Here is a 19,504-nt window from a genome sequence, read left to right as displayed (position 1 = left end):
AAACAGACCCCAGCATTTGCTAAATCACAAGTACCAGCACATAAATGGTGCTCCATGAACACTCCTCCATTCTCACTGTGCTGCTTCTCCACATTATTTATAGCTTGGATAGTTTCACTACAATTCATATGCTTTCGTATCATCTCTTGAAATATAGTTTTTCCCATTTTTTTAACTCCTTTGCCTCCTGTTCTCCCCAACTTCAAAACAACTGTACCTATTATATATCCACACTGCTTTCAAGAATTTAGGAGAAATAGTGCAGATTCTTAGCAAAAATACACAAGGATCACCAAATTTTATTATAACACACATCATTAAAATACCTCCACTGCTGCAGTAATTTGATAGCAAAGAATTAAAAAATGTCAGCCTACCTTACCAGCAAAAGCTACAGCTGCAAAACAACCTACAGTGTCATGTGAGTTTCCTTCAAGAGCCTCTGATGGTATCTTAGGAATGTACTTCTAGGTTTCCAAGTAACTTGCTCATCTTTCTGTTTATAAGGAAGTTTCACACTTTCATAAACCAATGTGTTAACATCTCATTTGCAATAAAATACACTAAGACAATCTCACAAATAAACATGTGAATTTATCTTTACACTAATGGAGAGATCTCTAACAGCACACTTATACATTAAGTTTTAAACTTTGCTATTATTCTATCTTTAGGGTTTTTTTATTTGACTTTGTTTTTTAAATACTGCCAGTCTACAACGAAATACTTCAAGGCACATTGAGGTCACCAGCTTAACTTGTACACTATACAACTTCAACACTTATCTGGAAGTCAGAATTACTTCTGGAGCTACAGTTACCAGATGTAACAAACAAAAGGTTTCTTATTTCCTCTCCCGAAGAGTCTTCTAAAAAGAAAAGTCTACAGTTTAGTGTGCACTTCACACAAGTAGACTTTCTTCCAGACTTCTCAATGACAGATTTTCTGATAGTCCTAGCCACTGAAAAATACATGGAAGGTTATATAATCATTCTACTGTAATTCTCAACAGTGTGATGGACTAAACAGAGACCCTAAGGGGAGGTTTATATTTGGCATTAACCAGGTTTATTACTTATAGTGTCATAAAGCAGATGCAGAATTAGAGATACACAACTGAAAATTTCTCTAGCATTTTATTTCATAACCTAGTGCATAAAACTTCAACATACAACAAAAAAAGCAAACAACAACAAAAAAGCACAAAACCTCAAAAAACAAAACACCCCAAAACCAAAACCAGAAGTGAACTAAAGCAACATTTCATAATACACCTTTTTTCCCCCAGAAAGCTTTACCTACAGGCTCAGAAGCAGTAAACATTCAGCCTACTTCCAAATGGGATTCAGAATAATCTTCATACTTGCAGCCTGCAGAATTATGAATCAAACAAATCAGGTTTTTATGTCTCCTTAGAAAAGGTTTAGTTGCTGTAAGCAGTGGGGCTTGTGGAGTTTGGGGTTTTAAAAAAAGTAGGTCACTTTGAACAGCACAATCAGCCTTGGTCAGTTATTTTCAGTTGAAGCGAATATGTTTACTTGTTTGTTGAGTCTTTTCAAGTCTCATTCTTTCAGCTTTAGCAATTAACTGCAAACAGAAAAAACATTGTAGAAAAGGTTAGAGGAAAATTACATTGTTATAATTTTATCTTCTAACCATGAGTATGTTATTCCTGAATTTACCCAGCTTCATAAGAAAAAGCTATTCTATGAAGAGCTGAGCTAACCCGTACATCTGACAAAAAAAAAAAAAAAAAAAAAAAAAAAAAGGTTAAAGCAGCCCTTTCAGTATTGCCTTCATGCCTTCAGAACTATCACAAATAGTAAGGCATCTCTTCATTCTCTGGACACTGCAGCATCTTTCATTCAATCCCTTCTTCCTCCTAATATCGTTGAAGGTAAAAAATTTATTTCAAGAGAATAAATGAATTTCAGCTTCAAAAGTCCCAAAATGCAGTTTCATGCAGTAAGTTAAAACTCTCCCCTTTTACTGCTGGGAAAACAGCACAGCACATGTCACAACTCTGCTGAGAGTTCATCTTGAGAAATAATGGTGCACTTTGGAAGAACACTGATGCTGGAATCCCTCACTCAAAACTGTCTGACCAGGGATGCATGTGTTTTTAGCTGTATTTTAGGGAGACTGCCTGAATTACCAGGGTACCTGGCTAGCTGCTTTCAGTGCTGAGGTAAAAGAAGTGCTCTTGTGGGATGTAACATGCTGATTTCCAACCTCTGTGTACTGTGTCCTCAGGCACAAAACAAAAACTCTGAGAACGTTAAAAGCATTATTGCTTTTAAAGCATCCATACTAGAACACTTACAGATTTAACCACAGTATTGCAGCAAAGTCATCCTAATAATGCAAAGGTATAAGCTTTGTTACTGTGATGCCCCATTAAGATTCCTCAACTTAAGCAAGAGCTCATGAAGTAACTGTTACATGAATAAGATGAGAAAAAAAATACCCAACAAACCAAAACACAACACAGGCTGCCTCACCTGAATAAACGTGAGAAAGCAGGAAAACTCCTGTGAATCTAGGCACATGCATAAGGCATCAGCATAAATCCACGTTAACTTATCTAACAGAGCCTACTAAAACATATTAGCTGGTGCTGAGGTAAAGTGGCATCTGCTCACCAGGCAGTCCAGTAAAGTTGGCTAGATCTGAAAAGTTTTCACCTATAAATCAAATTATTTACTATTTATCCACGATAAATGCTAAGTCCTGCAAACACTGCATCTTGCACACAGCACAGGAGTGCAAGGTGTGTTGTTGCATTGACCCTGGTAGTCAGGAATGACACTTTACACATATGCTGCATGGATGCAGTTTGCTGCGCTGTAATAAATACAGTTACACTCCCATAGTTTTACTGGTACGTCTCCCTGGGCCCCCAGTATTTAACTTGATTTGCAATCCTTAACACGTTCTCAACAGTATCAGACAGTAAATTCTGCTAGAAGACTTTCTCATTCTCCGGAGGCAAAGCTGATGTAAATATGTAACTAGGAGCTACTTTTACTCTCTGGTATCTGAGAAATGGAATAAGAGTTAAACTCTAAACAGAAGTGAGGAGTAAACTGGCTCACGCATTCAACATATGCAATGCAGAATCAGAACTCTCGCATGTGAACTGGCCAGTTTGTATCAGTGAGTGTTTCTATACCTACACCTCAAAATTTGAAGAGGCCTTAAGGATTCCCACTTTGAGACCATCAATTCAGTATCAGCACCTATTTCTAAGCACACCACTGTTCAGGTATCCAGACAGGTACCCAGCCCTTCCACAGATACCAGCTTCAGAGAATCAGTGAAAGGGGCTTATCTGTGCCTCTCTCCTCCCTCCTGCTACCCCTGCCCCCAGACTGAGAACTGGTCCATCTTGCAAGGACACAGTCCCAGAGCCCCAGGCATAATCAGAAGAGAATAGGGTGGGCTGTGCCCAGGCATTCCCACTATCCTCCTTTCCCATATGTTCTGCAAATTATTCCGCCCTTCACAAACACCCAATTCTCACTTGCCCACCAAATGCACCCACTTCCACCACCACTCCCACCCTCTTAAACTTCCTCCTTCTGGTAAGAAGGTATCCAAGGTGTAAACTGGGTTTAGCAGCACCTCCCCCAGCAGACAAGCACCCAAGTAGAACGCTTACCACCACTCAGGCCTTTGCTTTGTGCACAGGAGACTTCAGTCTGGAGAATTTAAGGCTACAGACCAATAGTGCTTTAGCTCTGCATAAAACTGGCACCGCCCTGAAGGAATCGTTCTGGCAAGAAGGTTTTTTTTATCTGTATCACTGAATCACTACAATTGTTTTATCCCATGGTTGAATAACTGACTAAAGAGAACATGCATTAGGAAGGGACAGGAAAAAGGAGCATAGAGATGATGATGAGTGAGGAAGGCCTGGGAGAAAAGCCGGACACTGAACACCTTTTTAACTGCAGAGAATAGCTAGGAACTAGTCACAAGTTCTGAGGAACCCTGGGATGTCTGATCTCTTTTGGACATTTAGTTTATCACAAGAACTATGCAAGAGAAAGTAAAATCTATACCACTTTTTATTATGGGGGTGAGCGCCAGAAACCCTCTGTTGAAATGATCAGTAACCCTTACCCTGTCACGATAGCTTATGATATACGTTTTAGGCCCAAATTTAACCACACTAACTGAATTAAAGTATAAAGTGCAGCCTTTAATGTAAGTATAAATCAGACAACAGGCAAATGCTCATCTTCAAAGACAGATCTTGTAAGGGATTTTAAAACAGAATCTTTGCAAGAAAGATCCACTAATGGCATACACAGATGTATGTGTTTATGAATCATTACTTTTTTCCTTCGTTTTATTGTGACCTTCAAAATACGTCAACTTGTCAGTACTTTGGGAAGAATTTTCAAATAAAAGATTAAAATTAAATAAACGATTAAAAGATAATAAAATTAGTGAACGGAAAGAAACACTTTTTCTTATTCTCAGTTTGTATTTCTGGCATACAAATTGCCAAAAAGTAAGCAAAGCATTAAGAGTCATTGACTATAGGGAGCCATTCTTTTCTGGATGTTTTACTTAACAGTGTTAACATTTAAATAGTATTCACTAAGCTTTGAAGTTAACACCTCCCAGCCTTGCAAGGTGAGGGGTAAGGGGGAGGAGCAGGAGTTTGCACCCTCACTACTATGGTTAAGCAGAGCTCAAACAGTTGATATTTGCAAGCCTCCATGAGGTATGTTACTGGCAAATTTACACCAGTTTGGTCAACAAATACCAAATCTTCAGAAGATGAAGAACAGAAACTTGAGAGCAGGGCACCTACAGTCCAAATTGCACTTCTGTTCAAAAAATGTAAAAGTACATTAAAAAAAGAAAATAATTATAAAAATAATCATAAAATCATTATTAAAAAAAGTCACAAAAAACCTGGCACACGCAGTAAAAGGCTCTGAAGCTGCACATTTCACATCAGTTACTGCTTATATTAAAGAATGGCTAGAGTAAATGCCATTTTTATGTCTTTAAGAAAATTAAATCAGCCACATGGGGAAAATCTTTATTCACACCTTGAAAAGAATGAGACTCATTTATCTATGAGCTCTCTGAAAGAATGTTTAAACCAAAAAGGTAATAGATGCAAAATATGCCTTGTGCAAGACAAGGTTTTGACCTCTACAATTGCTGCTCTTCTAGGTCAATGTAGCATTTATTTTCAATTATATAGAGAGCAACAAGGGATTTTTAATTGTTTGCATCAATGGAGCACTTAGAAAACAAAAAAGCCTCCAAAGTCACCAGCCAATAATAAGGTCAGATGATTCTGAAGTTTTGCAAGCTTCAGCATAAAGACTATGCTCAAATCCAACTCAGAAGCCTTATCTGCAAGTTATGTGAAATAAACCTAGCAATAAAGTGTCTGCAAAATACTCTTTGGCTCCTCTCTGTCAGCTAAGGGATCTGTCTGGCTTAATCAAGAGCCCTTCATGCCTGAAAGGATTTTCAGGGGCAGGAGTGGAGACAGCAGCCTGCAAGTTCATTGCAACACTCCCTCAACACTGCAGCCTGACAGGCACATCAAGGTCAAGGCTGGATGGAAATGGCACTGGTTATGGTCTGGAAGCTGCTCAGCTATGGACGCTCACAACAGCATTTGGATTTGCTGGACCAGAACAGATACAGTAGGATATAGACTCCTCAACTGCAGTAGGAAAACACTACTGTTCAGAATGGCACAGAACAGTACACTAAAATATTTGTGTAAATTTTAAGAGATTAATTCTTAAGAAAACAATTTTCTTTATCACACCTGAGAGTTAAGACTATAACACTAGACCTTATTACACTAGAGCAAATCAGGACTAATTAACTTTGTTATAAGCGCACCAGACATGATTTTAGAGGAAATCCATCTTCATGCCTTTAGTCACAGACTGAACTTGCTCTGGTTGTCTCTATAAAGACAAGCCTTGCATTTGGCAACTGGACCAGGACAACTATGTATTCTCTACTCTGTGACTGTTAAAATCCTGCAACAAAATCAGTAGGAAGTCATTTAACTGGATTAAAGACAGCACCAAAGCTTTAAGTACCAAGAAATGCTTATCTGCACAGAAACAGTCACATTTTCAACCATGGCTGTAGAACAAAATAAACTGTCTTGCAGATTACCTTCTCAGTACCCCGCTTCTTTTCTCGGGGCTGGTTAAGTTTAGCTTGTCTGTCCACTAGAATCTTCTGCCAGTAACGTTGCTCGTGGTCACCTTGAAAAACAAATTAACATTACATGACATGAACAAAAGTATTCAATACCAATGGATACAGTATTTTCAGCTGTGATGAGAATGAATGTTACCTAAAGTAAATAAATACATATGAAAATACCTGTTGGGAAAACTCGACAAATATTTCCCCATCAGTCTTAAATTTCAGAATCAGAAGTCACACATCATTGCAACATCTGACTACCACCACCAATGTGAACAGAATCAAAATTTTGTCTAAAACAGCCAAGTTTTCCTAAACAAGTAGTTTTCCAAACTGAAGAAAACTAACTCGGGGAATATGCTACCACCACTCTCTACATGTGGTTAGCAGAAGGAGCTCAGTTTTGTCTGAAGTTTCACCACAGCACTAAAATGCCCTTTGATTTACTGATGTATTCAATCTCTGATGAATTCTGAACATTTATCTTTCAGAAAAAAAAAATTACTGCAAGAATGCCTGAGATAATTTCGTTTCATCAAAACCACTGTTAGAAGCAAGCTTTGCAGACTTCATGGGCAATTAGAAATATTTTAACATGGGGGGGGACAAAACAATAATTATGCAGCTTTTCTCAGCAGCTGTGTTGCAGTAAGAAGTAGTCTGCCACTGTTTCCTATGGTTTCTGCTGTAGGAGAATTTTGTGATGTTGTATGGTTTTGTGGGAAATCTTCAGTTGCAGGGAATTTCCCAAGTGATCTCGGAAAAGATTCACACAAAAGTGATAAAATTAACAATTCCGAGAACAAATTTAGCACACATTTTAACAGCATTATGTATATATTCAATAACATCTACACGCTACCATAGCTGCTTCTTACTATCTTGTCAGGTGAAAAACTGAAGATATTTACTCAAGTCCTAAAAAGTGAAATATTCTAGAAAAGCTTTAGTCCCTGCAGCAGGGAGCATTAATGATTCTTTCCTTACTCTCACCTCCTGCCACCAAGAAAAGCTGAAATGTTGCTGGGAGTCCTTTCTGCATTCCTCAGAAGCCTTTCCATTCTCATTTCAATGAACCATTTCAAAAAAAAACAAAACAAAAACCCCTAAACCTATGAATTGAAGGCTCCTACAACATAGTAATTACTCCTAATCTACTGCAACACTCTTTCACATAAGGTTACAAAACCTGAGACAAACACACAGAGCATGCCACTGTAAAATTATGTATTTCAAGTTGTTCCTGGATCTCTGGAGCACAGAACAATGGACACAAATGTTTCTCAAAATGACATTAGCAACATTCAGTGAGTCTTCAACTTTAATTAACTTTGATATTCTCATGAAGGTTAATGCTTCCATTACAGCTCTTCCTTCTGTAGTCCTTAACTGACAATTACAGGGGGTTATATCACTGAACGGGTGAAATTTGGGCCCTATATGAGGACCTGTGCAAAAGTAGGGTAAAATATTTAAATACACAAACGAGAAAATTTCATCTGGACTGCTTTACCTTTTTTATCTGGACTGGGGTTTTCTTGTTGTGTTGTTTTTTTTTTTTTTAAAGCATTTAGGCTTTTTAGTGCATATCTAGAATGCAAAAGTTATACAAATACAGTAACAAAGTTTGAAATGCCTCCCTCCTTCCACCTTATTCTACTCCTCACTTCTAGAAAGAGATTTATCTACACTAGGAAGACTAGTCCTACAGCAATTTCAGGAAAAAAACCCAACATGCACTCAGCTGAAGCTCCAAAGTAAGTCGGTAACCTTTTCTTTTTTTGTAAATACAATTTAGAAAAGGCATTGCTTTGACTAAAGTTATTCAACTTCCTGAGGGGGTGGAAAAAAAAAGAAAAAAAGAAGACATTAAGTGGAAGGCAAGTGCTAAAACTACTCTAAGTGTATCCATACTCTTATATCCTTGTCCTGTTATTTCACCTGGAAGTTCAGTATGTTCAAGAAAATCTTCATTTAAAGTTCTTCAGCAATGTCAGAATGTTATATTCATAAAGCTGAAATAGGAATTAAGTTTGATAGTGCACTGCCACTAAAAGTGATGTAAATAAATCAATATCAAAAGAACAGAACTAAGTGCTAAAGACAAGAAAAACACTCTTACTTCACTGTGGATGGTGGCATAAAACCCCCATACCCTTTAACCAATTTCACTATAACTGCAAAATGGGAACACCCACAGAAAAAAGATGCCCTTTGCTCTGACCAAGCCATCTCAGCACATCCACAGAACTACCACGGAATACTTTTTACCATACTTAAGTTGTCTCCTGTAGTACCATTAAACAAAAAACAAAACAAAACAAAACAAAACAAACAAAAAAAAAACACGAGAAAAGTCTTACCAGTGAGAACTTCAAATTTCCAATTGTTTTTGATCTGTATTTCTTTGTATGACTTCATGATAACCTGTGCATCTGCAGGGGTTTTAAAACGGACGTGACATTCTGTGTCTCCCTCCAGCATGTCAACATAAGCAACATCAGCCAGTGCTGCCAAAGCATCCTATCAAAGCACAGGAGAGAACAGGCTTCATAAAACTAATCTAAAAAGAGTGACTTTTCGGGTATTCATATTTGTAGGTCATTGACATTTTCAGAAAGATGATGAAGTAAATGGCAGTAACTGAACTTTTCCATATAGTCAATGAACCTCTTGTCAAATAGTTTTGATTTCATGTATTTTCCTAAGAAGGTTATTACTTGTGATTTATGAGCCTACAACATCCATTTATCTCTCATCCTGGGCTCCAACAGCAACTTAGAACAGGAATTTCTGAACATGTGTTTTGGTGGTTTCTTTTCTTTTTGGCTTTTTTGTTTTGTTTTGATCTGCTTTTTTTTTTTTTTTTTGCATGTGTAACCTTACTAAAGTAGCATCAGTCATTATCCATTTATTTCAATACTTTTATCTGTATGGACTTTTTTTTTTTTAAGAGAAAAATTATTTGTGTACCGTAATATTGATATATGTTGGTCCAAGAGAAAAATATCTGCCTTCATCGTATGCATGAACTACATGAAAAGCAAGCTTATTCACTGCAGATGATTTGAGAACTGAATAGTAGTAAACCAGTCCTTGCTATCTTTATGAAGTAACCTCTGGCTGCAAGGTGAAGGAAGAAGAATCACACATGCTTTTTCAGATGAAGTACTTCACTTGTAATACCTGCTGTTAGGGAAATTAAGCACCACTACACACACCAGCTCAATTTTGTTCACAGCAGGCAGCTGTGTAAGATGCTTCAATTCATGAATTACACACTGCTTTTAACCCTTCACTACCACTTTTAACCCTCCACTACCAAGGGAAGCCTTGAAACAAAACAAAATTCAGTGCCATTTGGAGAGGCAACCAAAGACACTTCCCACTGTAAATTCTGGTATCCCAAAGTCATGCTTTAATGGAAAACTACAAAGACCCAAGCAGCTCGCTGGAGTTGCCAAATGCATGAGGCAGAGACACACCTTAATAGCAAGACATGGAAGCAGTGAAGTAAAAAATTAAAACATCAAAATAACACTAGAACTACTCTGCAAAGACCATGCATGTGCATGGAAGCAATGAAGCCTGTCTACCACAGTAAGAAACAGATCAATTCTGCAAGTTTAGTAAGGAAAACCCCCTGGATTCACTGCTTTGTGGCAGTGTTTCCTGGAGCTCAAAGAGTCCACAAAGACAGGCAACGCAAGTTTTTGTCAAAGTTATGTCTTGCATAAAAGCAACTAGTATGGAAAGAGAATTGCAGTAAGCATCAAATACAGTCTGCAGCTTCCACTGCTGACCCAAAAAAAGAGCTGGTGCACCCTAAATATTACTTCTTCCCCCTACAGTTGTATCCTGCAATTATGTGTCTCTCCAAAACCCCAGCCTTATTTAGGTTGTGAAAATTGTGGGAAATATTCTGCCTACCTACTTAATATGGAAACCAAAGACATGATTAATAACAGCAAGGGCCATCCCAATCTGATTTCCCTGCCCCCCGCCTTTGCTTTCATAAAGCATTAGTTTTCCTTGAAACACTTGCCTAATACTAAACCAAAGGAGTAACTGGAAATACCAAACCAGTTTTTTTTTTCAGCTATTGTGGAGGAGTAAGCTTACCTCCTGACCACAATATGTTAAGTTGTGACACCAACTTCACCCATTAAGGTGTATACTGTATGTCAAAGGGGCCCTCAAACCTTACAACTGCTACTTTTTCAGTGTCTCCAGCACTCAGACAGCTGCCTACAAATATACCTGGGCAGACAAGACTGATGACATTGAACCCTTGTCATCAGTTTGCTTTCATGGTAATTTCTCTCATGTTGCTTAGGTTTATGCACACACTAAACTTCACTTGCAAGCAGACAGTGACTTCGGGTTGACTACTCAGTCATAAATACAGGTAGTTTGATAAGATACATCAGAGAGCACTTGCCATAGGGGAAAAAAGTATAAAAATGGGTGAATGAATTACTGGCCTAGATCTACTGCTGTCACTCTCACTCAATTTGTTACTAAGAAAGACAAAAGTTTTCTCACACAGAGACTGTTGTCTTGCCCCCAAGTTCCTGTTAATGGTAAAAACACTGATATATTGTTACAAATTTATTAACCTGAATTGTGCCAGAACGACTGGCACAATGATCAATATAGAACACTGGGCCCACTTTGTCTTCAGCTCCAATTTTTAAACGTTAAATAATTACTTATCCTCTAGAGCATTATGTCTTCCCAGTATTTTAATTTTAAACTTGACATTGCTTGAAGCAGGTTAATTTGCTTTGAAACATCCTCTCTACCTCATTTTACCTTCCTAAAATCTGCCATTAACAGGTACTAGAGAAGAATCTGTACACAGCTTCCGGCCAAAACAAATAGGAAACAAAAACCAAAACAGTCAGACTTGTTTAAATGGTATTCGATATTCAAGCATTTGCAGGGCACTGTAAAAGGAACGGTTAACAGCTACCCTGAGGTTACAAAGGCATTACCTTGATCTGCTTCCTGCCTGGCAGAGCCTCAGTGCTAATGATCTTCACAATTACTCCACTCAGGAACTGAGGTCCCATTGTGCTGGCCTTGGCAGAAGGGGCAGAGTCTTCACTGGCACCTGCCCCATTTAAAAATTGGGGGGGAGGGAAAAAAAAAGGAATTTTTTTCATGTATTAGTTTGACAAGATGATATGAAAGCATATAAGCAAAGTGACGGACACAAGTTTCATATCTGCAGATTAACTGCTGGTTGGTTTTTTCTTCATGCAGGATCAAGACTGTTCACAAGTTAAAGTCAATGAGAAAACAGGGAAGGAGAGAGAAAAGGAAAAAATTGCTCCAATAAAAGAGTTTTAGAGAAGTTTTTGCAGCCTACAGGGTCGTCTTAAAAGAGTATTTTATATTTTATTGATTACAGTTACTAGTTGAACACTCAGTTCTGCTTCTGGAATGATTAAAAATAAGAGCACTGGCATTGGAATGTTAAAGTACAGACTATCCAGAGCAAAAAAGAACAAGTCTCACTTGCTGAAAAATGCAGAAATCTGACTACAAGGACATAATGACAAAGCTGCTTTCAAACATAATGCTGATAAAACCCAACTGCATGCCATTTTTGAATACCTTACTTAAATTGTTTTCTAAATTTCTGTATGTCAAGCCTAAGTTACATCACCATACATAAAAAGATCCATACACTTAAGAAGTGCTACTGGAATATGCTGAAATTACTTGTTTAGTCTTTCTTTACACTATTCCTTAGTTCCAAACCTATGTACAAGAGGGGGGCTTGCTGTTAATTATATCTGACATTCAGAGAAAGCACCAGTATTATAGAAAATACAATCATATTGCAGTGTTTCTAGGGGCCTGTGTCATAAATTCCTTCTGTTTGTGTACTAGAATGATGAAGAAAACAAGACAAAAACCATCACAAACAGGATTACATTTGACATTTTCAGACTGGGGCTTTTTCTGGGCACAAGATTCTGTTTCCATCTCCCCCACAGGCTCAGGTTTCATTTGAGACATCGTTTTCTTTAATGAGGCCATGCTGGCTTTTTGAAGGGCCAAATACTCTTGCTTCAAATCCATCCATTCTGTCCTGTAAGTGGCAAGAGAGGCATAGGATGTCAGTTGTAAAGAAGAAAACGTTTAAAGCTCGATGACAGCCTAAGACAACAGAGTTTATACACAGCTTAAGCTAAACTTGGTGAGCAGTGCAGGTCCTTCTTACCATCAGAGGCTTCCCTGTGCTCACGTCAAATTAAACCTCATCACTATCTGCCTTATTATTTTGCTTTAGCTTTTACTATTCCAGGCAAGTTCTAACAAGATCAACCTGTCATTCAGAGACTCCCAAATTTGGTTTACATATTCAGAAAGCATACACAACAGTTTGGTGAAGTGTTTTCTACTGGTGCTAGGCATTAAATTCAGAGTTAATTCAGAGACAGTGAACTCTGAATTCACTGAATTAGTTCAGTGAACCCATTACTGTGTTACTATATTAAGAATAAGTCCTTTATTTTCTAGAAAAATCTTGATGGAAAACCAACAACTGTTTAAACTAAAAAAAAAAAACCAACCAAAAACCAAACACCAAACAAACACCACCCCCCCAAAAAACCCCAACCAAAAAACCTACTGAGATAAGAACATTCCTTACCATTCAAATGCATTTTGGTCAAAAAATACCACCACATGGAAGCAATTTATACATTTACATACATTTAGCATGGAGATGTTTCTGCAAACAGCTAGAGCTTTGCTCCCCAGAAACACAATGCCTGCAGTGCCACTGTGAGAACGACTCATTGTTACCTTAATCTGTGCTATCAAACAAGCTGATAGAGGATTTTTAAAGAGGAGAATATCTTGTGGTAATGGTTTTAGCTCTTAACATTGACAACTATATACTTCAAAAAAAGCATCCAGACTCACCCAGGATCATACATTCTCAATAGAGCAAAGACATTAAAATAACAAAAGACCCACGTAAGGATTCTTGGAGATAAAAAGGCAACACCATTCCATAGCAAGGTATGGTATAAATACAAGCTCATCGAGGTACTTGCTGTAGACTTGAAGATAGAGAACACCACAGGAATGTCAGGCAAGTATCAGCTATGCCTGTGCTCTTTTCAAACTTTTTTCTTTTTAACCTCCTCTGCTATATTTAACTTAAACTTAAAACTTTCTTTGACAGTAGCCTCAGGATCTTGGTGGAAGAGGATCAGCATCGTTGATAGTTACATGCTTTTTTGGTTTTGGTGGTTTTTTTTTGTGGACCCCTTTTACTTTAACATGGAGGTGCTTTCTGTGACTGGAAAAAGTAAGTGCTTCCATGTTTTAGTAGAGGTGAATCCTGATCGCAATCCTGAACCACCATCGAGGACGTTGTCTTCACTTAAACGGCAAGATTTTAACGAGGAAAAAAGGAAGAATTTTGCCCAAGAACTAAAAGATTTAAGTGCTCCAGGGGTCTGTATGCTCCAGACTTTTTTGTTTAATTTTAAAGGACTCCCTTCGCTTTAACGTGGAGGTACCTGCTGCCTAAAAAAGTAAGTGCTTCCATGTTTCAGTGGCGGTGGATCCTAATGTTCTTGAAATTAGATACAGCTTTTAAGTGTACTTGCCATAATAAACGTGTATGTTCTATTATTGCATCATAACTTTTATTTCTAAGTTGCTATTTAGTCTTTCCCCTGAAGGACCCCCACTACTTAAATGTGGATGTACTTGCTTTGCTTCTGAGTAGTAAGTGCTTCCATGTTTTAGTGATGGTGAATCCTTTGTTTTCTCAGCTGAAAACACTTCCCTCTTCCTAGAAAATGTATCTAAACAGATATTCAAACAAGCTGTATTTGCACTGCACACATGTGGTTGCTCTGTTAAGCACTAAGGCATAAAAAAGGCATAAAGCATGATTTTGCATCGATATATAGCACAAGATTGCAAGGACCCCCTCGACTTTAACATGGAGGTACTTGCTGGATGCCTAAAAAGTAAGTGCTTCCATGTTTTAGTTGTGGTGACTCCGAAGAGCCCAAGAGTTACAAGCATGAGGAATGGCACGACTTGATCCATGCAAACTAATTTATTTCTTTTTCCATCTACAGTCAAATACTGTTGCTAATATGCAACTCTGTTGTGTAAAAAACTGGAATTGCACTTTAGCAATGGTGATGGACTGTCAGACATGCAAAGGATTTAAGTGGTCTGAAATGTGAAATCACTGTTAAATTAATAAACATTCAATAATAAAACATTCAATAGTTTTCTGTAGTTGGCCATTCATACATACAACAAACCAATATGTTCCAGGTAAACACTTGCAATGAAAGCTCACTATATTCCAAATGCCTGAGAAAGGGCAGTTACAAAGTGTATGTAAGTAAACACTATGACTTCCATTACATCATTTGTGAATAAACCAAGATTTCCTCATCCAGCAAGGTGGGGGGTGGTGGTGTACTTCCCCTTCAAGTCAGAAACCAGCCCACTACTAAAGCCATTTGCCAATACCAGTTAAGTTCAGTAAAACCATGGAAAACAGAACAATAAAGGCCTCCTGCCCACTGGGTATGGTAAGCTAGTCACTATGTACTGTTTGGAACCTACTTGGAGAGCACTCTGAGTGGAATGACTTCTTCACCCATTTTGTGTCTTTCTTTGTGCTTTTTCTTGTGTTTCCTTTTAGATTTTGAAAGGGATGTGTCTTTTTTATCTTTGTCATCTTCTGCAGAAACATCTATATTAAAAAGCCCAAAAGAAAAATTTTTATAATGACTGACACTTGGATATATATATATATGCATTATATAATCCAGCCTAAATTAATTTCATTAAATGGCACAGCATTTGCTTTTATCAAGAACAGTTTTAACGCTACTTCTTTGATTCCTTTCACAAAAATTGGAGCCTGCTACCTACTTCAGTCCCCCCTGTCAACTGCCTGAGTTTAGTCTCTAATGGATTGCAGTTCTAAATCCCATTTATTGCCTTTTTCCTCTTGTTTAATCTTGATTCTTATACTGTCACAATTTGCCTTGGATGACTTTAATTTATACTTAATTTCAGTGGAGTTCTATTGATAGTAACTTTGGAACTATTTTTACTTCTGATGAGATTTAGCAGCTTCAATGTGTTCTTCCCCTATTCACCTGGTTTCAATTTAACTGCAGGGACCACCTAACTTGGCTTTGAGTGTCTCCACCACATTTGAGTCACTATTTTACCAGAATCACTTTTTGCCAGTTAACTTTCAAAGATAAAAATTCAGTGTCTGAATATTTCACCAACACTTTTCCTCAATCTTTCAAGACTCCAAAAGTCTAATGCATTTGTATTATACAGGTTACACTTATGTTGTTTATTATGTTGTTATTATTGTTATTTATGTCCTTTGCATCATCATCCCACCCTCCCTACCCCCCCATGCCCCTTTCCTCACCTGCTGGCTACCCTCTAGCATACCAAGAATCATGTTAATTTAAGGCCACTACAAATACAATTACAATTGCAAAGAATGTGGTTTAACTGGAGCTTTTCTCATTATCTTTTCCCCTCATGAAACCTACCATTTGTCATCTGTAAAAAGATACATATAAATTCTGAACATACTAAAAAGAGATGCAACAAACTTTACCATTGGAGTCTTTTGGAGCTTCTGTTTCTTCCTTTCCAGGAACAACTTCATCCTTTTGGACAGTTTTCTTCACTTTTGGAGTTGAGGTCTCACAACTTCCAGAACTGGTTCTTTTTCTCTTCCCTGGCCTGCCTTCCCAAGGTGCCTCAGAGCTTTCTGTTCTGTCCCATTTTCTTTTCTCGCTCTTTGAGGGCTGCCTGTGAGTCTCAGTCACCTCCCCTTCTGAACACTCGGATGAAGCTCTGTGTCTTTTTGACTTCGGTACTTGCTCTGTTGCAGCATTCATGCTCGATTCCTTTGTCTCTACAGCAGCCTGCACATTGCTCTCTTTCTTGATTTTGGATTTCTTTTTCTTCTTCTTTTTCTTCTCTTCTGTATTAAAAAATACAATATTTAAAACTGCCAATGATTAAAAACTAGATTAACTGACCTAAGCAAACAATCACAATATCACGTGTCATTCTAATCTGGGATGTTAAATGAAATACTTATCTCCAATAACTAACTACAGGAGAGATGCAATAGGTGTCTTAGTCTCACAAAGCGAGAAAGGCCTTTGGGTCACAAGGATAGCTTGACTGCAGGATTCCTGAAGCACTTACTCTCAAATTAAAAGGAAAAGAGACAGGTTTCTTTGCTTCTCCTTAACAAAAGCATATTTTGTTATATCATTCATATGTCTTTAGGACAGGCCAAAAAAAAACTAAGACTGCTGATTTGTACAACCAATCTAAAAAATAAATTTATTTTCAGTACTGTATACTTCAAAGGGCAGAATGCATGTGAAGCAGTAGAGGGCATCCTAACTGGGTTTAAAACATGTTTTAAACATTTCTTGACACACACACCCCAGTAGTTACAGATGTAACAAAGAATGAGTGATGCTAGTGAGGAATGTAATGTCTGATTCATCATTACGTGTATGAAAAAGATGAGGAACATGCCTAAGGCTGGGAAATTGCATTACATTAGAAACAAGGAAAAACACTTTTTTCCAATCAAAACATTTTTCCAATCAAAGTTGCAATATAGGCCTGCAATGCTTTGTAAGTTTTAGTAGTTGGAAACATGAGCAACTCTGCATTCAGAATTCTCAGCAATATCCTCTTTTCTTTTTCCCCAAGCAATTATGAATCTGTAAAGTGGAACTGTTAATATGCTGTAACAAGTTCATTCTGCTATAGACTGCTGTTATATTTTTATATAATTTACCGAATTTTAGTTTGACACTTTCGCTCTTAAGTCTACATTGGCAAACAAACAATCAGCAATATGTATTTTAACCTTCCAAAGTTTTAAGAAGCATGAGACTAGACTGCAGTTAACACAGCAGTTCAAACTCTTCAGAAGCTGAGGCACAAAACATCTTGATTCAGTAACTTAGGAACACTCACCTACTACGCTGCTGTTACTTGTACTCAGTGCAGGAACAGGCTTATTCTTTACTGTTTTGGGGAAAATCCCAGGTTTCCGAGGTGCTTCTTCTGGTGGGTTATTCAAAAACTTAAAAAAAAAAAAAAAAACCAAAACCAATACAATTCATAAACCATTCTTTTTTTTTTTTTTTTGTAAGACTATCCCAGTCACAACCAGCAGCCCTATATTCACTCCAGATAGATGCAGTCCCTCATGACTACAGCGGGAGTCATGTTCTCATGTTCTTTCAGTGGTGTGGTGCCTTTGGTGGGTTGTTTTTCTTGTGTCTGTGGTTCGCTTTCTAAGTGCAGAGCTTCCTTATGTTCAAGAGCGTGATACCTTTATGTATGTTACCATTGTGACATTGAAGCATAAATGTTTTTAAACTTTAAAATCACATAAGTACAGAAAATGAGGTATGACCATGCTTGCCTGACTAAATTTAATAGCCATTATACTGTTACTCTGAGATCTTTATTTCACTAAAAGATGCCAAGTGTGGTGAACCAAATTATTCCAAAAAACACTCACTATGCTTCACCGAGTCTCCAGGTTATGAAGAGCATTATGCTTTTAAGAAAGAGTGGAACTGATCTGAGGTCTGGGGTTAGGAGACAGGAACTGAACTCTGGTAAGTTTTTAAATTATGTTATTTTAGGAATTTCTCTAAAACCCAGTAGGTAGACTTGTAAAAACTACTCCATCTACAGCACAAAGTGACAACTGGGAAGAATGTGAGCAGACCAGAGGCACCACTACTCACCTCAATAGCTTTCTCCGCTTGCTCTTTAGTTTCAAATTCGACAAAAGCAAATCCCTTTGGATCACCACTAGTTTTATACCTGGGTATACTGACATAAACTACATTACCACACTTCCCAAACACCCGCTCAATCCAACTGTGATTGACATTTTTGGGAAGTAGCTCCTAAAAAAAGAAAGGGAAAGAAACATCATTTTCTCACTACCATATTGCCATTGCATCAGATTGTTTACATCTTCTAACTGAGAAGCTGTCACAACAAAATATATTTAAATATGAAGTGACAATGTTCACACTTTTATTTCAGTAATTTTTTTTTGTGAGGTCACAGTACTCAGGTAGTAAAACCAGTGATCTGAAAATGCATCTCTAATCATTCATATACCTATAACAGTTAGATTATATGCTTAATTCAGCTGTTTCTCTTTCCCGTGACAGATACTAAGACCTCACCTGCAACTGTATATCCGCACCACGCAAAAGTGAGACCTTTGAGCAAACATAATTCCATAACAGATAACTCTAGTAGGTCAGGAAAGAGCCAGCTCTCAAGCTGATAAATTCCTGGTAGTAACTGAAATTTTAAAGCTTAGTAGTTAATACTAACAGCCTGCATGATCGGATGCAGCAGAAACTTTCAGTCAGCTTCTTGGATGATACAACTGTCTGATTTTATTTCTATCAACTCAATATAGCAACAATTTTAGCAGCTTGCAGACATGTCTCAGTTCTAAACTTTCCCTTCACCAATCAAAGAGAAATGCTGTCATACAAATTTCTAAGTAGATCCAACTGAAAACTCTGTACCTCAAATCTCAACTCTATGCCTAAACAACGGAGACTCGGCAATTCTTCACTGCAATACTTTTTTTTTTCATGGCGACTTACTGCCCTAAAAGGTTTCCCTTGTAGGAAAACATTATTTATCACACTCAGGTAGCAAACTATTTTTGCATGAAATTTGCCTGCCTGAGAAAAAATTTCATTATAATATAAACTTGAAAACCCAGTTGCTTGAAGCTTTAACCATGAGATTATTTCAGAGAAATTTAATGAAAACTTCCCCCAATTAAATGAGACTGTAAAACCCAATGTAATGAAGCTACTATTCCTTAAAGAAACACATGTTTAAGTCTCAGTTCTTAATTCATAAATGAAGCTTTAGCTTCCTGCATAAATTCAGAAAACTTAACTACTGCTGAAGACAGTCCTTCGCAATGGAGGCTTTAACTGTAACTTTTTTTATAACACTCTCTGTGCTTCTGCTCCTCCCCACTGCTACATACCAGTCATTTAACATGGCTTAACATTTCTGTAACTCCACTATAAAGAGCAGAATCCTCATTCGCTAGTCTTTAAAGAGAAAAAAAAAAAAAAATCAACCAAAACTTACCCATTTTGGTAGCAGTCAGAGAGATAATTAGTTGCTACATATTCTCTAAATAAGATCTCTAGAAATTCAGTAACTT

The 19,504-nt window shown here is 37.5% G+C and overlaps 1 protein-coding gene across 3 annotated transcripts in view; it reads right to left on the bottom strand.

Annotated features, from left to right (window-relative positions):
- Window positions 1-1,117: 1,117 nt before the first annotated feature.
- The window catches only part of LARP7 (La ribonucleoprotein 7, transcriptional regulator), a 27,408-nt gene continuing 9,021 nt past the window's right edge, over window positions 1,118-19,504 (bottom strand). For all 3 annotated transcript variants that reach the window (XM_065686090.1, XM_065686082.1, XM_065686095.1), the window contains exons 5-13: window positions 18,036-18,200; window positions 17,251-17,359; window positions 15,857-16,228; window positions 14,830-14,959; window positions 12,153-12,310; window positions 11,205-11,323; window positions 8,571-8,730; window positions 6,172-6,263; window positions 1,118-1,587 (exon numbers count right to left, since the gene is read on the bottom strand). In XM_065686090.1, the coding sequence (XP_065542162.1) occupies window positions 1,516-1,587; window positions 6,172-6,263; window positions 8,571-8,730; window positions 11,205-11,323; window positions 12,153-12,310; window positions 14,830-14,959; window positions 15,857-16,228; window positions 17,251-17,359; window positions 18,036-18,200 (1,377 nt within the window). In that variant the 3' untranslated portion in view covers window positions 1,118-1,515. The remainder of the gene's footprint in view (window positions 1,588-6,171; window positions 6,264-8,570; window positions 8,731-11,204; window positions 11,324-12,152; window positions 12,311-14,829; window positions 14,960-15,856; window positions 16,229-17,250; window positions 17,360-18,035; window positions 18,201-19,504) is intronic.

Source organism: Lathamus discolor, chromosome 1 (genome assembly GCF_037157495.1).
Source record: "Lathamus discolor isolate bLatDis1 chromosome 1, bLatDis1.hap1, whole genome shotgun sequence".
Classification (NCBI taxonomy): Eukaryota; Metazoa; Chordata; class Aves; order Psittaciformes; family Psittacidae; genus Lathamus; species Lathamus discolor.
Note: the sequence above shows the minus strand (reverse complement) of the source record. Positions and strands in the feature narration are given on the sequence as shown.